Source organism: Erinaceus europaeus, chromosome 21 (assembly GCF_950295315.1).
Source record: "Erinaceus europaeus chromosome 21, mEriEur2.1, whole genome shotgun sequence".
In the NCBI taxonomy this organism is placed as follows: Eukaryota; Metazoa; Chordata; class Mammalia; order Eulipotyphla; family Erinaceidae; genus Erinaceus; species Erinaceus europaeus.
Window position 1 is genome coordinate 28,861,532 of NC_080182.1, and position 17,210 is coordinate 28,878,741.

Here is a 17,210-nt window from a genome sequence, read left to right on the forward strand (position 1 = left end):
GCCCCCAGTCCCCACCTGCAGGGGGAAAGCTTTGAAAGTGGTGAAGCAGGGCTGCAGGTGTCTCTCTGTCTCTCTTCCTATCACCCCCTTCCCTCTTAATTCCTGGCTGTCTCTATCCAATAAATAAATAAAGATAAAAAAAAGTTTAAAAAAAAAGAGAGAGACAGAAAGATAATACCCAGCTGGGAACAAGAAAAGCACAAAATTCTTTCTCCAGACTTTACCCAGAACACAAACAACAAAAACTCACTTCTGTGTGGAGTCCCCTCCCCCACCTCAGCCCCCGAACGGGAGTGGGCGGAGATGGCAGCAGACTAGCTGGGCAGAGCCAGAGTGGAGGGCCAGAGCCAGCCACACAGGCCTCAGGGTCACTCCCCTGCGGTGGCTCTCGTGGTGGTGGGGGACCGACCCCAGCCACTGCTTCAAGGCAACGAGGCGTGCGCTGTCCAGAGTATCTGGGTGGCAGAACTTGGCTGCAAGGCAGGTAGTGTCCAGTTGCAGCCTGCCAGCCGTAACTTGCGGCACCCAGCCTTGGCGTAGGCCTGAAGCAGCCCTCAGGTAGGCCAGGAAAGAGAATCCTGTCTCTTCTTCCTTGCTGAGAGCAATGCTGGCAGAACTGATGTCAGGAACTCATGTCTGGAGCCCAGGGAGAGCCAGATGCTTGAGAATTTATCATCCCATAAAGTCACAGGGTAATGGCTTTAGGAATAGGATGTTCTCAAGCCACTCTTCCACCTCTTCGATGGGGGGCAGAATGGGTGGGGTGAGGGGTTTACCGTGGCCAGCACTTTTGAAAGGACCTGGGCAGGGTGCTAGAAGGCCCTTTAGGAAAAGGGACATCAAGACAGTTTGCAAACCTGCAGGAGAGCAAAGGGAACCCTTCAGCGAGCTAGCTGGCAGAACGAGTGTCCCTGTGAACTCTGTCATCTGTGACGGATGCCAAAGGCTCCTCATTTGAACAGACTCTGGAAATGATTTTCCAGCAAAGCAATAAATCATTGCAAGCATCCACTGAGGCAAATCAAAGAGTAAAAGCCGGAGAGATGGCCAGTTGGGTAAACACAACACGGAAACGCAACGCTCCGTCCCGGCTTCGCAGCAAATCCTCTCTCCACATTCCCACAGGCCAAGCCAGTGCCTGGCCACCAAGATACAGTCCCTCCGGACTGAGAGGCCCTGGGGGCATCCCCACCCCCAGTTCATGTTGTGACCCACTAGCTGTTTCTGCCAATCAGAGCTCCTGGAGTCAGTCCCACCCACTTGACTGGGCCAAGCCTTCCCTTCCAGGACTGGCACGTTGTGGGGTGTTACGAGTGTCCTCATGACTGTGCTGGAAGTGATGGTCCAGATTCTGGGGACAATTTAAATATTTTTATCTACTAGGCACACACACACACAGAGACCAGAGGACCACTCAGTTCTAGTGTAGGTGGTGCTGAGGACTGTGCCCCTGTGAGCGCTGTCCTGCACCCTATGCTAAGCTGCCTCCGAGCTCCAGTTTCAGCCCGATTCTGTCGGCTCCACGCAGTCGGTGTCGCTACACACGTACAGACCTGCCAAAAAAGGTTTCCCCACTCAAGCTGAGGGCTCCCTTATTAAAAAGAAGTCTGGTGGGAACGCAGACTAGGGCAGCCCCTTTGGAAGACTGTGTGGACAGTCCTTAAACATATAGACGTGGAATGACCTTATGACCCAGCAAGCCCACTCTGAGGCGTTTATCTGGCGGACACTCAGACATTAATTAGAAGGGACACACGCATCCCTGTGCTCACAGCTGCGTTATTCACAACAGCCGGAGAGTGAGGCAGCCTAGATGCCCATCAGCAGATGACTGGCTAAAGAAGTGATGTTATGGGATATAGACTCCATGGAATACTACTCTGCAATCAAAAAGGATGATATTGTGTCCTCTGGGACAAAATGGATGAAATTGATGATGATGCTTAGCAAAATAAGAGATGAAAGACAACTACCAGGTTCACTCATACGTGAAATCTAGAGATCTGATTCACATGAAAACCTAAACAAGAACAACAACAACAAAAGACAAAAACAACAGCAAACAAGCAAATTGTTACTAAGCCTTGTAACAGTCTGAGAACTGTTTGTTGCCCCTGGAGAACTCTGGGGGCAATCTTTAGGAGGTGGGAGGGTGGGGACACAATCTCTGGCGGGGTGTGGAGAGAGGAGGTACACTCTGTCATCTTACAGTCCTGTGGCCCACTAGTCATCACAAGTTTAAAAAATGGGGGGGGGGGAGAGTCACATGGTAGCACAGTGGGTTAAGCGCACGTGGCACAAAGCGCAAGGACCGGAGTGAGGATCCTGGTTCGAGTCCCTGGAGTCGCTTCACAGGCAGTGAAGCAGGTCTGCAGGTGTCTGTCTTTTTCTCCCCCTCTCTGTCTTCCCCTCCTCTCTCCGTTTCTCTCTGTCCTATCCAACGACGACGACATCAATAACAACAATAACAACTACAACAACAATAAAAACAACCAGGGCAACAAAAAGGAAATAAATAAATATTAAAACAACAAGGGCGACAAAAGGGAATAATTAAATATTAAAAAAAAAAAGAAAAGTATAAAAAAATAGGGAGGAAAAAAATAACCAAACAACCCAGCAGTTATCTTCTCCCCGTTCCTTCCAGAGGCAGGAAGGACAGATGAGGAGAGGCGGTGACAGGGTCATAAGCAGAGGAGCTGGACAGGGACTGCGTGCTGCACTCCGAGCACTCCGAGCACGAACCGGGCAGGGCTCTGGGCAGAAGGGCTTTGTCCCCGGCCCCCAGGTAGATGCAGTTGAGCCTCGTGAAACAGCAAGACAAAGCCTCGGGGCTGGGACACACGGTCCAATGGGAAACGGGACCCCATCTGTCCAGTCCTCTGGCTGAGGAAAGTGAGATGCCAGAGAGATGGAGACACTCCCAGCCACATGGAGCCGTCCTGGGGGGCTGGCCACCACCTTCACGGTCCAGTGTCTTACCCAGGAGAGCTGGCACCCAGAGGCACCTGCAGAGCACAGGGGTGCTTTGCCGGGCTCTGCTGGTGCGCTTCTGAGATTCTGAGGACAGCAGTGCACCCTGCCAGTCTACATGGAGCTTGGCTTTTGCAGGGGCCTAGGGAGGAGGAATACTACCTTCCACCAGTCTAAACAAGGCCTTGGGCTCAAAAAACAAACAGAAGAGGTGGGAAGGGAAGGCAGGCTGGGGAGGAGGGCCCCCAACTAATGAGAGCGTCCAAAGCAAAGAGCATCAGTCCATAAAGGCCATGCTGGGGGCAGGCAGACACAGGACCTGCTAGGAGAACGTGGCCTGGAGACGTTTTGGTCTGGAGAGTAAGATATCCCTGCTGGGAAAAGACCCCCCACCATGCCAGGGGACGGCACCCATTCTGAGGATGGAGTCACTGCTCTCTGAGGTCCAGAGCTGGGAGAACCCACAAGGCTGGCTTGTCTGGAGTCTTGGAAAAGGTTCTGATGATACATGTCCTGAGCTGTTCTGGAAGGTTCCAGTGGCCTCTCCAAGCCACGGCAGCCTTGGTGTCCAGCCGGGCTTCCCATTCTACCTCCTCCTCGTGCGCAAGCAGGGCTCAGGAGAATGTCCCCCCACCCTCCGCAGGAGAAGCCCGGTGACACTGGCGTCTTTGTTTTCCTCACGGCCCTGATGTCACCATCAGTCCCAGGAGCGGGGACAGGCCCGGGCACTCGGTCACAGGGTATGGGAGACGCGTCAGCCCTGGCCATTTCCCTGGGAAACAGAAAATATTTTCCCCGCACTCGGGATGAGGAAATCGAAGCAAAGGGAGACGTGGCCAAATCCTGTCCAGGCTGGTGCCAAGAGCCCAGCGCAGGCTTACACGGAGGCCCCGCAGGCCGCACAGGCGGCCCTCCCTCGCTCCCTCTGTGCCAGCTGCTCCAGGGATGGGGGGGGACCAAGGCTCTCGCAGGGCGAGACTCGGGGACATGCTCAAGGCTCACAGCTGTGCATATGAACACATCACTGCTCAAGACAGAGCACTCCTGGGCGAGGAGAACCTGGAGGCCTGGGGCTCCTTGTCATTTCCTGGCCCAGAGATTTATGACCCTTCTGGGGGGGGGGGGTGTGGCCACGCCCCCGCTTTGAGTAAACTTGCCGTTGAGTGCCAGCTGTGCTGTGCTGTGCTGTGCTGAGCTGAGCTGTGCGCAGGAATTCCTGGCTCCACGGCGCTCTGGCTGGTCCTTGCACATGAGCGGGATTCGAGCCCCGTCAAACCCCAGAGAACTCGCTTCAGGGAGCACAGGGGCCTATTCTGTGGACCTGTCTGGAGGCTTAAACCCAGGTGGTCGGGACCCCCGTCTCTGGGGCCCCCGGGGGCTAGAATCTCCGGATTCCAGAGGTCAGAGGCCCAGGGCTGCCCTGTGTTAGTCAGAGAACAGAGGCTACAGCGGCCTCTGTTAAGTCAGGGAAACATTTATTTGCAAAGTCGGTGACTGGGGGCCAGGTGGTGGCACACCTGGTTCAGCGCACACATTACCATGTGCAAGGACCCGGGTTCAAGGCCCCGGCCCCCACCTGCATGGGGAAAGCTTCACAAGTGGTGAAGCAGGGTTGCACGTGTCTCTATCTCTCACCCTCTCTATCTTCCCATTCCCTCTCAATTTCTGGCTGTCTCTATCCAATAAATAAATAAAGATAAAAAAAAAAAAAAGTCGGTGACTGTGTGTCTGCTGAGAGCCAGAGCACATCCAGCCAGCTCCCTGGGCAAGGGGAGCACCCACTCGGGACACAGGGCCAGGGCCTGGGAATCTCCCATTTCCTGCCTGCCACGCTGCCCCCTGCAGCTGCTGGCCCCGGAGGCCAGGAGACCCCTGAAGCTGGGTGTAAGGGGAGAGAGAGTTCAGGAGACATGGAGGATTCAGATCAGCAGTCCTGGGTGTCCAGAGCATCCTCAAGGCAGGAGACGTCCCAAGGCAGCGCTCCCCCTCAACTGACCCCTGGCACAACCTCTAGCCCCTAGGTCTCCAGGACCTCCTGGAGTCCCTGGCCACCACCATCCTGTGCTGGGCTCCTGTGACGAGGGTTGTGCATTGGCCCTCTCGGGGGTCACCTGGGGACCTCGACTTCCGGATGGGTTTGCCTCTCTCTCCAGAGACTGCAGTGCCCAGAGTCTCCGACACACAACTCAGGCCGGCAACAGCTGTGCAGACCCAGACACCAGCCTGACTCTCCTCGAAGAGCGTGGGCAGGACCTGGCTGACAGGCTGCTTTGGGACAGAGGCTGTTGCTAAAGTTTTGATGGCTGAGTCTGAATATATTTATTAACATGGGGGGGCACACCAGAGCATCCCTCTGGCCCCTGGGATGCCAGGTATGGAACTTGAGGCCTCAACCCTCCAAGTTCAGCGCCCTACTCAGCCGCCACTTCCCGGGCCCTAGTGGCGGAGTTTGATGTTGATATTGACGGTTTATACACGTCGGGGATAAATGATAGAAAAAAGGTGAATGGAGGCTTCGCAAAATAGTTCACTTGGATCGAGCGCTGCTTTGTGGTCTCTTTAAAATATATATACAAGTGGGTAAGGGAGAGAAAATAGGCAGGTTGGTGATGGCAGAACCAAGGAGCAGGAACTAGCAGGTGGCCCCTGGCCCTCCAGCTCTCCCTGGCCACAGCGACACGAGCAAGTCACTCTGGGGTGTGATCCCCACTGGCAGGAGCGGAGACACCAGGACCCCGTGCACAGGGCTGCGAGTTGTTAACCAATGTCCCAGCTGACGTTTCGGCCTGGCGGCTGCATCTCTATAAAGTGTCCCGGTGACCGTGACACTGACGGTGACGGTGAAGGGAACTGGGATGGGGACACTGCTGTAAGGGCCGTGCAGGGAGCACTGGGGACAGCCTGAAGCCCTGGGTTCCAGGGACACGGGGATTGTCACACACACGCACACACATGTACACACACACAGACTCACACAGACTCACTTGCACACTCACACACATTCACACTTTCACATACACACACGCACACTCACACACACTCACTCTCACATACACACATACACACTGACCCACATGCACACACACATACACTCTCACACTCACATGAACACTCACACACACATACACTCACACACTCACTCATACACATGTACACTCACATGCACTCACACACATGCATACTCACACACTCACATGCACACACACATGCACTCACACACACATGCACACTCACACTCACATGTACACACACATGCACTCACACACATGCACTCACACTCACGCACACACACTCTCACATGAACACTCACTCACACTCACACACATGCACACTCACATGCACTCTCACACATACTCATATGCACACACACACACACACACACACACACACACACACACACACACACACTCATACATGCCAGGAGGTGGCACCTAGGTGTGTCTAAGGGGAAAACCAACAGGTGACATCTCAATTTTCTGCCCCCTGTCCCCAGCCCATCGGGTGTTGGGGGGTCCTCTGGGGGTGAGTGAGTATCCCGGGTCGCCCCTGCAATGACACACACTGTCAGAGTGCCCCAGCTCACTCTTTTCAGGCTCATGCGTTTCCCTGTGGAGATTTTTCTCCTGGAAAAAAGCACTGTGAGCAGACGGCTGGGTTCTCACCTTCCCGCTGGTGCGGCGGAGGGGGTGTGTGAATAAACACACCATCACTTCTTGGGACCCCTGCCCAGATCTCACAGCCAGAATCTAATCAGAAGGAAACATTAGACCAACCCCAACCCAGGGGACTGGCAAAGCGTCAGGACGCTGAGGCTCAGGGACTTTCCTAGAGGGAGGGGAAGGGGGGGCCTGCTCCCTGCTGGCTGGGCGGGGCTGGGTGCGGAGGCAGAACAAAGGCACCGTGCCAACGTGACTGCCCGGTGACGCGTGGGCTGGGCTGAGGTAAGACGAGAGCCCAGTCCAGCCCAGTCCCGTGGAAGTCGACACAGAGGGATTTGGTTGCAAAGGCCCACAATGCCTCCGATTCACGCTGGATGCTTCAAGAAAAGGAAGGGGTGGGGAAAGGACGCAGAGGGAGGGACAGACAGACAGACACACTCTCTCTCTCCCCCACACACACAGTGTGGTGTAAGCATGGGTGAACCTGCCAAAGGACATACAGGAGTTGCTTGTATGAGCCTTGCAACTTCTTTCTTTCTTTCTTTCTTTCTTTCTTTCTTTCTTTCTTTCTTTCTTTCTTTCTTTCTTTCTTTCTTTTTTCCTTTCTCCCTTTCTTTCTGCCTCCAAGGTTATCACTGGGGCTCAGTGCCTGCACTACGAATCCACTGCTCCTGGAGGCCATCTTTTTTCCACTGTTGTTGCTGCTGCTGCTTTTGTTGTTGTTGGACAGGACAGAGAGAAAATGAGAGAGGAGGGGAAGACAGAGAGGGAGAGAGACAGACACCTGCAGACCTGCTTCACTGCTTGTGAAGAGTCTTCCTTGCAGGTGCAGAGCCGGGGGCTCAAACCCGGATCCTTGCGTGGGTGCTTGTGGTTTGTACTATGTGAGTGTAACCTGGTCTTGCAGCTTTTCTGTATGCTTCAAATTATACCCACCAGGAAAGTCGGTCCCCAAAGACCCCCCACTCCCCCAGAGCTGTCTCGAAGAAAAGTTTTTCCAAGGATATGGTTCAGAACTAGACTTCCTGCTGGAGCAGTCTTCCGCGTGGGCCATAAACTTGTCAGAACTGCTGAACAACTGGCAGAGCTCTGGGAAGGACCTTTTGAAGTCCCAGTGGCAGACAGCGTCAGCTTAGACAGTCTTGTGAAGCAATCAGAGACACTGGACTGAAGGGGCTTCTCACCACCACCTCCCCTCCCGGCCTGGCCATGCTTTTCTTTAAGAGGTCATCAGTGATGTGTGTGCTGACGACTTAGCTTTCTGCATCTTCCCTGCCTCCAGCCTTATAAAAGGGAAACGGACAGACGGACGGACGAGCAGAGTGTGTGTGTGTGTGTGTGTGTGTGTGTGTGTGTGTGTGTGTGAACAAGGGCTTTGTCGCACAGATAACTACTGCCCGATCTTTCTGTATTTGTGATTAAATTAAGACACGTGTAATGACTTAGGCTACAGAAAAAAATTTTAAAAGAAAAATAAAGGGGTCAGGCGGTGGTGCAGCTGGTTAAGGGCACATAGTGCAAAGTGCAAGGACTCGCACAAGGATCTGGGTTCGAGCCCCCAACTCTTCACCTGCAGGGGGAACTCTTCGCAAGTGGTGAAGCAGGTCTGCAGGTGTCACTCGCTCTCTCTCTCTACCTCCCCTCCTCTCTCAATTTCTCTCTGTCCTATCTAAAAATATGGCCGCTAGGAGCGAGTGGATTCGTGGTATAGGCACCAAGCCCCAGCGATAACCCTGGAGACAAAAATAAATAAATAAATAAATAAATAGGTAAATCAATCAATCAATCAATAAACTAACAACTAAAGGGAGAAATTACTTCACAGATGTCCAAAAAGAGTTCTTCTAAAGCCCCAGACATTTCGTGAAGCACAGGCCAGTCTGACGTGATCCGGTGTAAACCATGTGAAGCAAATTGTAAGGAAACCCCTCAGGCAGGGAGAGGAGGGCAGCAGGGCAACTGCTTCTGCCACCTCGAGTTCAGTAGGGGGCTGGCACCCTGCAGGGGGGCTTCCGCTGTAAGGAAATCTGAGCACCGTGAGGCAGCCTCTCTGGCACAAAGGGAACCCACCCCCCTGGGCTGCGTGGAATGTGATCACTCTGGGAGCAGCACAGCTGTTCAAACCCAGGTCCGTTTGTCCAAGTCACCTGGCCTGTGTGTGTGAAGCCGCCCTCCCAGCATGCCCGCCTACAGGAAGTAATCTGGCTAACAGGACAGCCAACACCTGTGTTGAGTTTAATGCCTGCCTGCCCTGAGTGGGAGAGGAGCAGGGGAGCCGTTCTGGGGAGTCCCGGGCCCCTGCTGACGGTGTGAGTGTGATGCTCAAGGGTAAACTGAATGAGGAGGAGGAAGAATGAGGGCTCATCTTTCCTGGTGAGACCCTAAGTGTCCTTATTTCGCCTCCTCGCCAACTCTGGAGAGAGTCACACACACTGAGATGTGGCTGCGGTTGCGTGGCCCTGGGACTGACGGGGGACAGACAGACTCTCCACTGGAGAGCACAGAGTATGGAGCTCTAACACCCGACATTTTCAGAAGGTGGGATTATTTTTGGTGTTATTACTTGTGCTGAGCCGGACCTTGCACATACGTGCTTTCACCACTCCCTGGCAGACTTTTTCATTCAGAGAAAGAGAGTGGGGTAGGCAGACAGCACAGGGCCAGAGCTGCCCCTGGTGCCAGGACTTGAAGGGGGGGGGGCAGCCACACCACCTAGTGAGTGGTCTCTTGGCCCCACACTTGAAGACAGGATACACAGATGCCCTGGGAACCCTGCCTGAGCAGTCAGATGACAGACTGGGTTGTCGTTAGTTATGACGGAGTTTTGCGTAGTGGCCTGAGACACACTCCACGACTCTCCTGACACCCCAGCAGGACATGTTTCAGTCTCCACAAGACATTGGGGGTACAGAGTGACCAAACACGAGCTAAATTTGCTTGAAGTAAAAAAAAAAAAAAAAAAGGTGCACGTTGGGGAGGAAGCTAGATTCTCAGGCACACAAGAACCAACCAGATTCATCAAGACCATCTGTCAAGTCTAAGATGACTTTTGCTTTTTCCAGAAACTGGCCAGCCCCAGGCTTCTCAGAAGCACGGCCCGAGTCAAGCTTGTCCACTCGAGGGGAGACTGTTCCTAGAAACTGCCCCGTTTCCCACGGCCAGATGGCGGCTACACAGCAGAGGTGTCCCGGGTCACAGCCCTGAGACCAGGGTTTGGATTCCTGATCCGGTGCCGTTCTAAGCAGCACAGACATAGGAGAAGGTTTTCTTCAGGAGTCGTGAGTTTCAGAGATCTCTTTTTGAGAGAGTGAGAGACCAGAGTACATGGTGGTGGTGGTGGGGGGTGTCAGGGATTGAACCTGAGGCTTGAGTACACAGTCTGGTGCTCACTGGCTGAGCCTGCCCGCCAGGGCCGCCGGGAACTGCATGTTCTCAGCACCCAGCTCCTATCCTATCACTAGGCGTGGGGGGTGGGGGGTGGTGCTCAGAGCGGCATCCGCAGGGAGACTAGCTGCCACACATGCTGTGCAGGGGTGACGAGAGCTCGGCCTGTCCTCGAGCCACATGCAAAGGCCACACCGTCCCTGCAGAGCTGAGGCCACACGGCTGTTCTCATCCTAGAGCCTCTGGGAGAGTCTAGACCTAAGGTGCCCTCTCACTGGCGCCCCTTCCTTGAGACCCTCCTCCCCCCACCTCTGTTCACCTCTCCCTGGCCATGATGGGGATCTGTAACAGACACCCTTCCCCCCAGCCCAATCTTCCTCGTTCTTCACTGCTCCAGGAGCGACAAAGGGACAGAGACCAGCCCAGGGGACAGTCCCGCCTCAACGGCTGTGCCTCGGGCATCCACACAGAAGACAGATGCCTAGCTCAGTCTCTTTGCTCCATTCCCTTAGGCCGGGGACTCTGGAAACAAACAAAACAAACAACCCCCCCAAATCCTCACTGGTGTGTGTGGCCACACCCCCTTCCAGCTGACAGCCTTTGTCTTTCTGTCACCCCGTACCCCCCACCACCCATTGCAGAGTGACTTACTTTGGAAGAACAGGCCGTGCACTTGTCAAACGCCAGGCTCACGGGAAGGACGTTATCGAAGCGTGACAGAAATCCACGGATCTAGAAAGAAAGCAATTCATGTGAAGCCAGCCAGAGGCACGGTGGCAGGCCTGGCCCTTCCTGACAGGAGTCTGGAGGGACGTGGCGTCCTGAGCCAAGACCAGCCTGTGACTGTGTCTCTCGTCCCACTGTGAGTCTGGGGCGGGGAGGCTGAGGCAGGAGAGACAGGGGCTTGCTGGCTGTGGACACTCGGTGTCACTGGGAGCCACGGCCAGACTTTATATAGTTTGAGACCCAAACGCAAAGCATGTTCAGAATACAAGGAGGGAGCTGTGAACTTTATGGTTTAATAACTTTTACTCATTCCTTGTTGACAGAGAGACAGGGCCGGTGACAGTGCACCTGCTTGAGCACACATGTTACAGAGCACAAGAACCTAGGTTCGAGCCCCTGGTCCTCACCTGCAGGGGGAAAGCTTTGCGAGTGGTGAAGCAGGGCTGCAGGCATCTCTCTCTTTCTCTCTCTCTCTCATCCTCTCCCCTCTGGATTTCTTGTTGTCTCTATCCGATAAATAGAGATAATAAAAGGCAGGGGTAGATAGCATAATAGTTATGCAAACAGACTCTCAAGCCTGAGGCTCTGAAGTCCCAGGTTCAATCCCCTGAACCACGGTACGCCAGAGCTGGGCAGTGCTCTGCTAAATAAATAAGTAAGTAAGTAAGTAAGTAAAGATAATCAGAATTAATGAGAGAGCGAGCCCATAGCACTGGCATGGCTGTGCTTGAACCTGTGTCACACACATGGCAAAGCTGCACACCGTCCAGGTGAGCTATTTCTTCCAGCCTCGGGCTGACTTTCATCAGAACCCAGACAGAGACACAGACACCGCAGCACCCAAGTTTCCCCCGATTCAGGGGGAGGGCCAGGTTCGAGCCTGAGCTGCGAGCACAACTAAGCAGTGTGCTCTCCGAGTGAGCTATTGTGCAGGCCCCATCTTACATGGCTCTGGAAGAACCGAGTCCTGATTCCCACGTCTTGTCTTCACGGATTAATGGGTCACTGAGTTGACTGTGACTCTCAGGTGTCAGGTGTATTTGGGGGTGGGGAGGAGTCAGGGGCTTTCAGTAGGTGAGAAGGCCTGGGAAGAAACCGCAGAGGCAGGCTCCGTCCTAACAGGCTCTCCGTCCGGCTCAGAGCGGAGACCAGGGAACACGCACGACACTGGATTTATGGGGGAACAGCGCCACCTGGAGCATAAATGCCCACATGACAGCCGGCTCCAGGTCCCCTGTGTGGGCAGTGACCTGGAACCTTGGCCTCTGGGGCTGCGCAGGCAGGGAGCTTCATGCTTCTCACTGAGATCACTGCTAGAGTATGGACAGATGGATGGATGGACTCAGAGCTGACATCTCTGAGTCCACCCTCTGCTCCCTCTTCCTACACCTTATTTCCAGCCTCTTTCTCCCCTTACTTTCCTAGATGCCAGACTGTCTTCAAAGCTATTGCTTTAGGTCAGCTGATTCCCAGAGTCCCAGCTCGGGCCTCCTCCCTCACCGCTAGCACCAGGCTGGAAGCCCTGCCCATAAGAAGGGGCCTACCACCATCTCCAGAGTGTCCTCACCCTCGGGTCAGGTTTCCCTGCCACCCAAGGTCTGCAGTGCTGGGTAGACGAGAACCCAACATCTGGAGTATTAGTTGGCCTTGTTGAGAGTCTTTGAAAATGTGTCTTCTGGGGTGCATCTGGTTAAGTGCTCACATTACAGTGTGCAAAGACCTGGGTTCAAGCCCCCATCCCCATCTGCAGACGGAAGCTTCACAAGTGGTGAAGCAGGGCTGCGGATCTCTCTCTCTCTCTCTCTCTCTCTGTCTCTCCCTCTTTTATATCATTCTATTGGAGAAATACTGGTTTACAGAACAGTTGACACATAGGTGCAGTCTCTACGTCCCTGTGACAGATGCCCTCACACCATCCCCACCACTAGCTCAAGCCCCCTTTCTCTATGTAGCACTGAACACCTGACACGCTGTCCCAACTGCCCCCAGTCCAGAGTCCTCTGCCTAGCTGCCCACTCAGTCCAAGCTTCACCCTCTGTTTCCATTTCTCTTGCTTCCACCTGGAAGGGAGATCACCAGGTACTCAGCCGCTTCTCTCTGGCCTAGGTCACTTAACATGACCCATTCAAGTCCCTCCCAAGACACGGGTATCTGGATTGCTTCCATGTTCAGGCTTTTACAAACTAGGTATCTCTCTCTCCCCCCCCTCCTTTCAGTTTCTGGCTCTATTTAAAAATAAAATATAAAGTTCAAAAATTAAAAATGTTAGTTATTTACAAAAGAGAGACAGAAATGTGACTTTTATCCCTGACATCATCTCAGGAATGACATAACATTCCAGAGCAACATCATAAGCAAAGGCATTTCATCTTTCTCAGATCAGAGCACTGCTCCAGCAGCTGTGGTGCCTGGACGGAGCCCGGGTTTTCACGTCTGAGCCATGCCCAGCAGCACAACCAAGGCACCTCTGGCTGGCAAGCCGGGTGTGGGCGGCTGAGGCTCTGGGCCCGGGAGCGCTTGCTGAGAAGACCACCCCCTTTTCCATGGGAGGTGGCTACAGGGAACCTGCTTCCCTCCTGAGTGGGCTTCTCTCTCCTTGCATCGAGCTACATCCACAGTGTGCCAAGAAATATTCATGACTGCCAGCCTGCTCACAGAGACAGGGTGGGGGAGACAGCTAGGAGCCCCAGTGAGGGGCAGAGAGGGGGAGGGAGGAGGGGAGGAGGGAGAGAGAGAAGACCAAAAAGGCAGGCTCAGACGCTCACTCCTGGGAATTAGGACTCATCTTCCCGGGGAGAGCATACTGGTTCTGCAAAAAGACTTTCTTGCCTGAGGCCTCCAAAACCCCGGATTCAATCACCAGCACCACCATCAGCCACAGCTGAGCAGGGCTCAGGTTAAAAACAAAAAGGGGGAGGGGGGTATGTTATCACTTCTCTCCTTAAGCGTCTTCCCCAGCAGTCAGGCTGAGCACAGAGACAAGCATTTCTGGGCCTCAGGAGACCTCAAGCAAAGCCCCAGGCCTGCGGATTATGGGGGCAGGGAGCAGGCAAGACGGCTGAGTAAATGCCAGCGGGCACAGCTAAGACTCAGCGTTTGCCTCACTTGGGGAGTTCCCAGGCCAGAACCTCCTTCCCGGGCCCTGTTCTACTTGTGGATTTGTCCTACTTGTTTTTTCTCTGAAAGTAACAGGAAGAAAGAACTCCAGAGGCAGAGGGAGCCCGGGGTTTGGCAAGTCCGAGAGCTCCCAGGCAGGTCCCTGAGCTCCGCCTTTCTCAGCCGCCCTGGAGAAGCTGAGGACCCCCCAAGCCACCCCCACCAAGGTCGCCCAGGAGGGAGGCGGGACTGCTTCTCACTGGGGAGCTCTGGGGGAACAGGTTTTGCCAAACAGCCCAGCTGATCAGCCAGAAGATCAGCCTCCTAGGGGGCAGGGGAGTCCTTTCTGCTCCTGCATCTCCCACCAGAGAGCCAGGCAAGGGGGGGGGCACCCCCCCAGCTCAACAGAAGCCAGGACCTGAGGTGGCTCAGCTGCGGAGTGCACGCATGCTCTGCTCTCTCCCCATGATCCCATCCTGACCCCCCCACCCCCACGCAGACGATCTCCCCAGTGTGTCCTGGGGCCCCACCTCTCCTGAGCCCTGCCCCACTAGGGAAAGATAGAAACAGGCTAGGGGTGTGGGTCCACCAGGCAACACCCATGTCCAGTGGCAGAAGCCAGATGTTCCACCTTCTCCGAAGGGGGAGAAATAATAGGGGAAGATGACCAGAGGGCTCTGAACCCCAATTCCATCAGGACTCAGAGAGAGAAGAGGAAAAAAGGAAGGACACTCAGAAGTAGTAACAGGTGGAGGTGTGACTTAAGAGAGGAAGAGAAGGCAGGAACATAGAAAAAAATGGGCATATATATATAATTATAGAGAGTTCTGGAAATCATAGTCAACCCGTGTCTGTGACCTTGGGAGAAGCACTGCAGTTTTCAGGGGAGGGAATAGGGACACAGAACTCTGGTGGTGGGAGTGGTGTTGGAATTGTACTTCTGTTATCTCGTAATTTTTAAAATCAATATTAAATTACTAATAAAAACTAAAAATAAGTTAAAAAAATGAGTGGGTGAAAGTGGAGGGGGTGACACGGGGCTGAGACAGAGGCCAGTGATCAAGCCCCTCGAGCCACACGGGACCCGGCTGGGCACCAGCACGGGCACCTTAAGGCTACCGTGAGCCAGCAGACCGGTGACCATATTTCATGCTCATACAGAGAGGTGCTTTGGTCTCCAGTCCCGTCCCTGTGCTGGGGGGCGGGGCTAAAGACAAAGCCCCTCAGCCTGTCCCCTCCCCTCTGAAGGATCTTTCATGGCTCTCAGATTCAATAAGAGGGGTCTCCTCCTTTGAGGGTGTCCACCACCCCTCCAAGCTGACCCTCTGGCCTATTGGCCCCGGGCTCCTGGAGCGCAGGTGGGCTCAACCCTATCGCGGTTTTTGTTTGCCTCCAGGGTCGTCTCTGGGGTTCAGTGTGATCTCATGGCTCCTGGTGGCCATTTCTCTCTCTCTTTCTCTCTCTTTTCCTTTCCTTTCTATTTGATTTGACCAGACAGAGAGAAATTGGGAGGGGAGAGGGAGGTAGAGGGAGAGGGACAGAAATACCTGCAGCCCTGCTCTACCGCTAGTGAGGCTTCCCCCTGCAGGTGGGGTGCTGGGGCTTGAACCTGGGGCCTTATGCATGGTAATGTGTGCACTTGACCCAGGCGTGCTACTGACTGGGGCCAGGGCACAGCACAGCCGCTGGAGTGTTTGACTGCGGCCCCAGCTCCACATGGGAACACCTCACACAGCTGGAGGGAGCTCCAGATATGGGGGAGCAGTGCTGTGCTGTCTGTCCTCTTGCTGTCAAATAACCAGGAAACTGGGCCCCGGACAAGCCCAGTGGCACCTTGCTTGCACACACACAAAGAAGAGCTCAGCAGAGGGCAGTAGTGCCCCTGGTTGAGCGCACATGTTACAGTGCACAAGGACCTGGGTTCAAGGCCCCGGTCCCTACATGCAGGGGAGAACTTCACAAGCGGTGAAGCAGGGCTGCAGGTGTCTCTCTGTCTCTCTTCCTTCTCAAATTCTGACTGTCTCCACCCAATAAGGAAATAAAAAATAAAGATAATATTTAAAGAAAATAAGGCTCAGCAGGGTTTGCAGACGTGGCCAAGGACTCTCCTAGAGCCCTGAGTTGGGCTATAGCCACGCCTGCGGCCCTGGGCTCGTTCTCTGTCAAAGGCCTGCCCTCCACGCCTGCTCTCCTGCTTCCTGCCTTCCTTGGGGCAACAGCAGAACCACCCGCAGCCCTGGGGTCTGGGCCCAGAGGGGCCGTGGCCACTCACCTGGTGAGGCACCAGCCCCAGGGAGGTGGGTGGTTCGTTCATGCGGTCATCACTGCTGCTGGCCACGGCGTAGCCCCTGTGCAGAGGACAGAGAGGCCCTGTTAGCCTGCGGGGATCTGGAACCGCTCACATGGTAACTGCAGCCCCTCGCCCCTGCCAGGGGCAGGTCCTCATCAGCAGCCCCTCCCCTGGGGGAGGCCCAGCACAGGGGTGGGGGCTGAGGGTGGGGGTGCACTGCATGGGCACACATGCTACCATGCACAGGGACCTGGGCTCAAGCCCCCACTCTCCACCTGCAGAGGAAGCGTCACCAAGTCTGTAGATATCTCTCTCTTTTTAATTTTTGCCTCTAGGGTGATTGCTGGGGCTTGGTGCCTGCACCACGAATCCACTGCTCCTGGACGCTATTTTTTTCTTTTTTGTAGCCCTAGTTGTTTTATCGTTGTTGCGGTTATTGTTGTTGTTGTTATCGATGCCGTCATTGTTGGATAGGACAGAGAGAAATGGAGAGAGGAGGGGAAGTCAGGGGGGAGAGAAAGGAAAAGTTGTGAAGCAACTCCCCTGCAGATGGGGAGCTGGGGCGTTTCATGCCACGTGCACTCAACCTGCTGTGCCACCACCGATGTCTCTCTTTGTGTGTTTCTTCCCCACCAGGGTTATCTCTGGAACTCAACTTGATGGCCATTTTTTCCTTTTCTTTTCTATTTTATTTGATAGGACAGAGAGAGATCGAGAGATTGAGAGGGGAGGGAGAGAGACAGGGAGACACCTGCAGCCCTGCTTCACCACTTGTGAAGCTTTCCCCCTGCAGGTGGGGAGTGGGGGCTTGAACCCAGGTCCTTACACATGGTAATGTGTGTGCTGAACCAGGTGCATTGCAACCTGGCCTCTCTCTCTCCCTCTGTTCTCCTCTCATTTTTTTAAAGAAAACTAATTAATTAATTAATTATTCGAGAGACAGAGAATTTGAGGGGTGGGGGAGACAGAGAGGGAGAGAGACAGAGAGACACCTGCAGCCCTGCTTCACCACTTGTGAAGCTTTCCCCCTGCACGTGGGGACCTGGGGCTTGAACTCAGGTTTTTGTGTACTGTAGTGTGTG

At 54.4% G+C, this 17,210-nt stretch overlaps 1 protein-coding gene across 2 annotated transcripts in view; it reads right to left on the reverse strand.

The window, feature by feature from the left end:
- The window catches only part of ATG7 (autophagy related 7), a 133,796-nt gene that overhangs the window by 51,027 nt on the left and 65,559 nt on the right, over nucleotides 1-17,210 (reverse strand). For both annotated transcript variants that reach the window (XM_060180707.1, XM_016185563.2), the window contains exons 16-17: nucleotides 16,111-16,186; nucleotides 10,668-10,748 (exon numbers count right to left, since the gene is read on the reverse strand). In XM_060180707.1, the coding sequence (XP_060036690.1) occupies nucleotides 10,668-10,748; nucleotides 16,111-16,186 (157 nt within the window). The remainder of the gene's footprint in view (nucleotides 1-10,667; nucleotides 10,749-16,110; nucleotides 16,187-17,210) is intronic.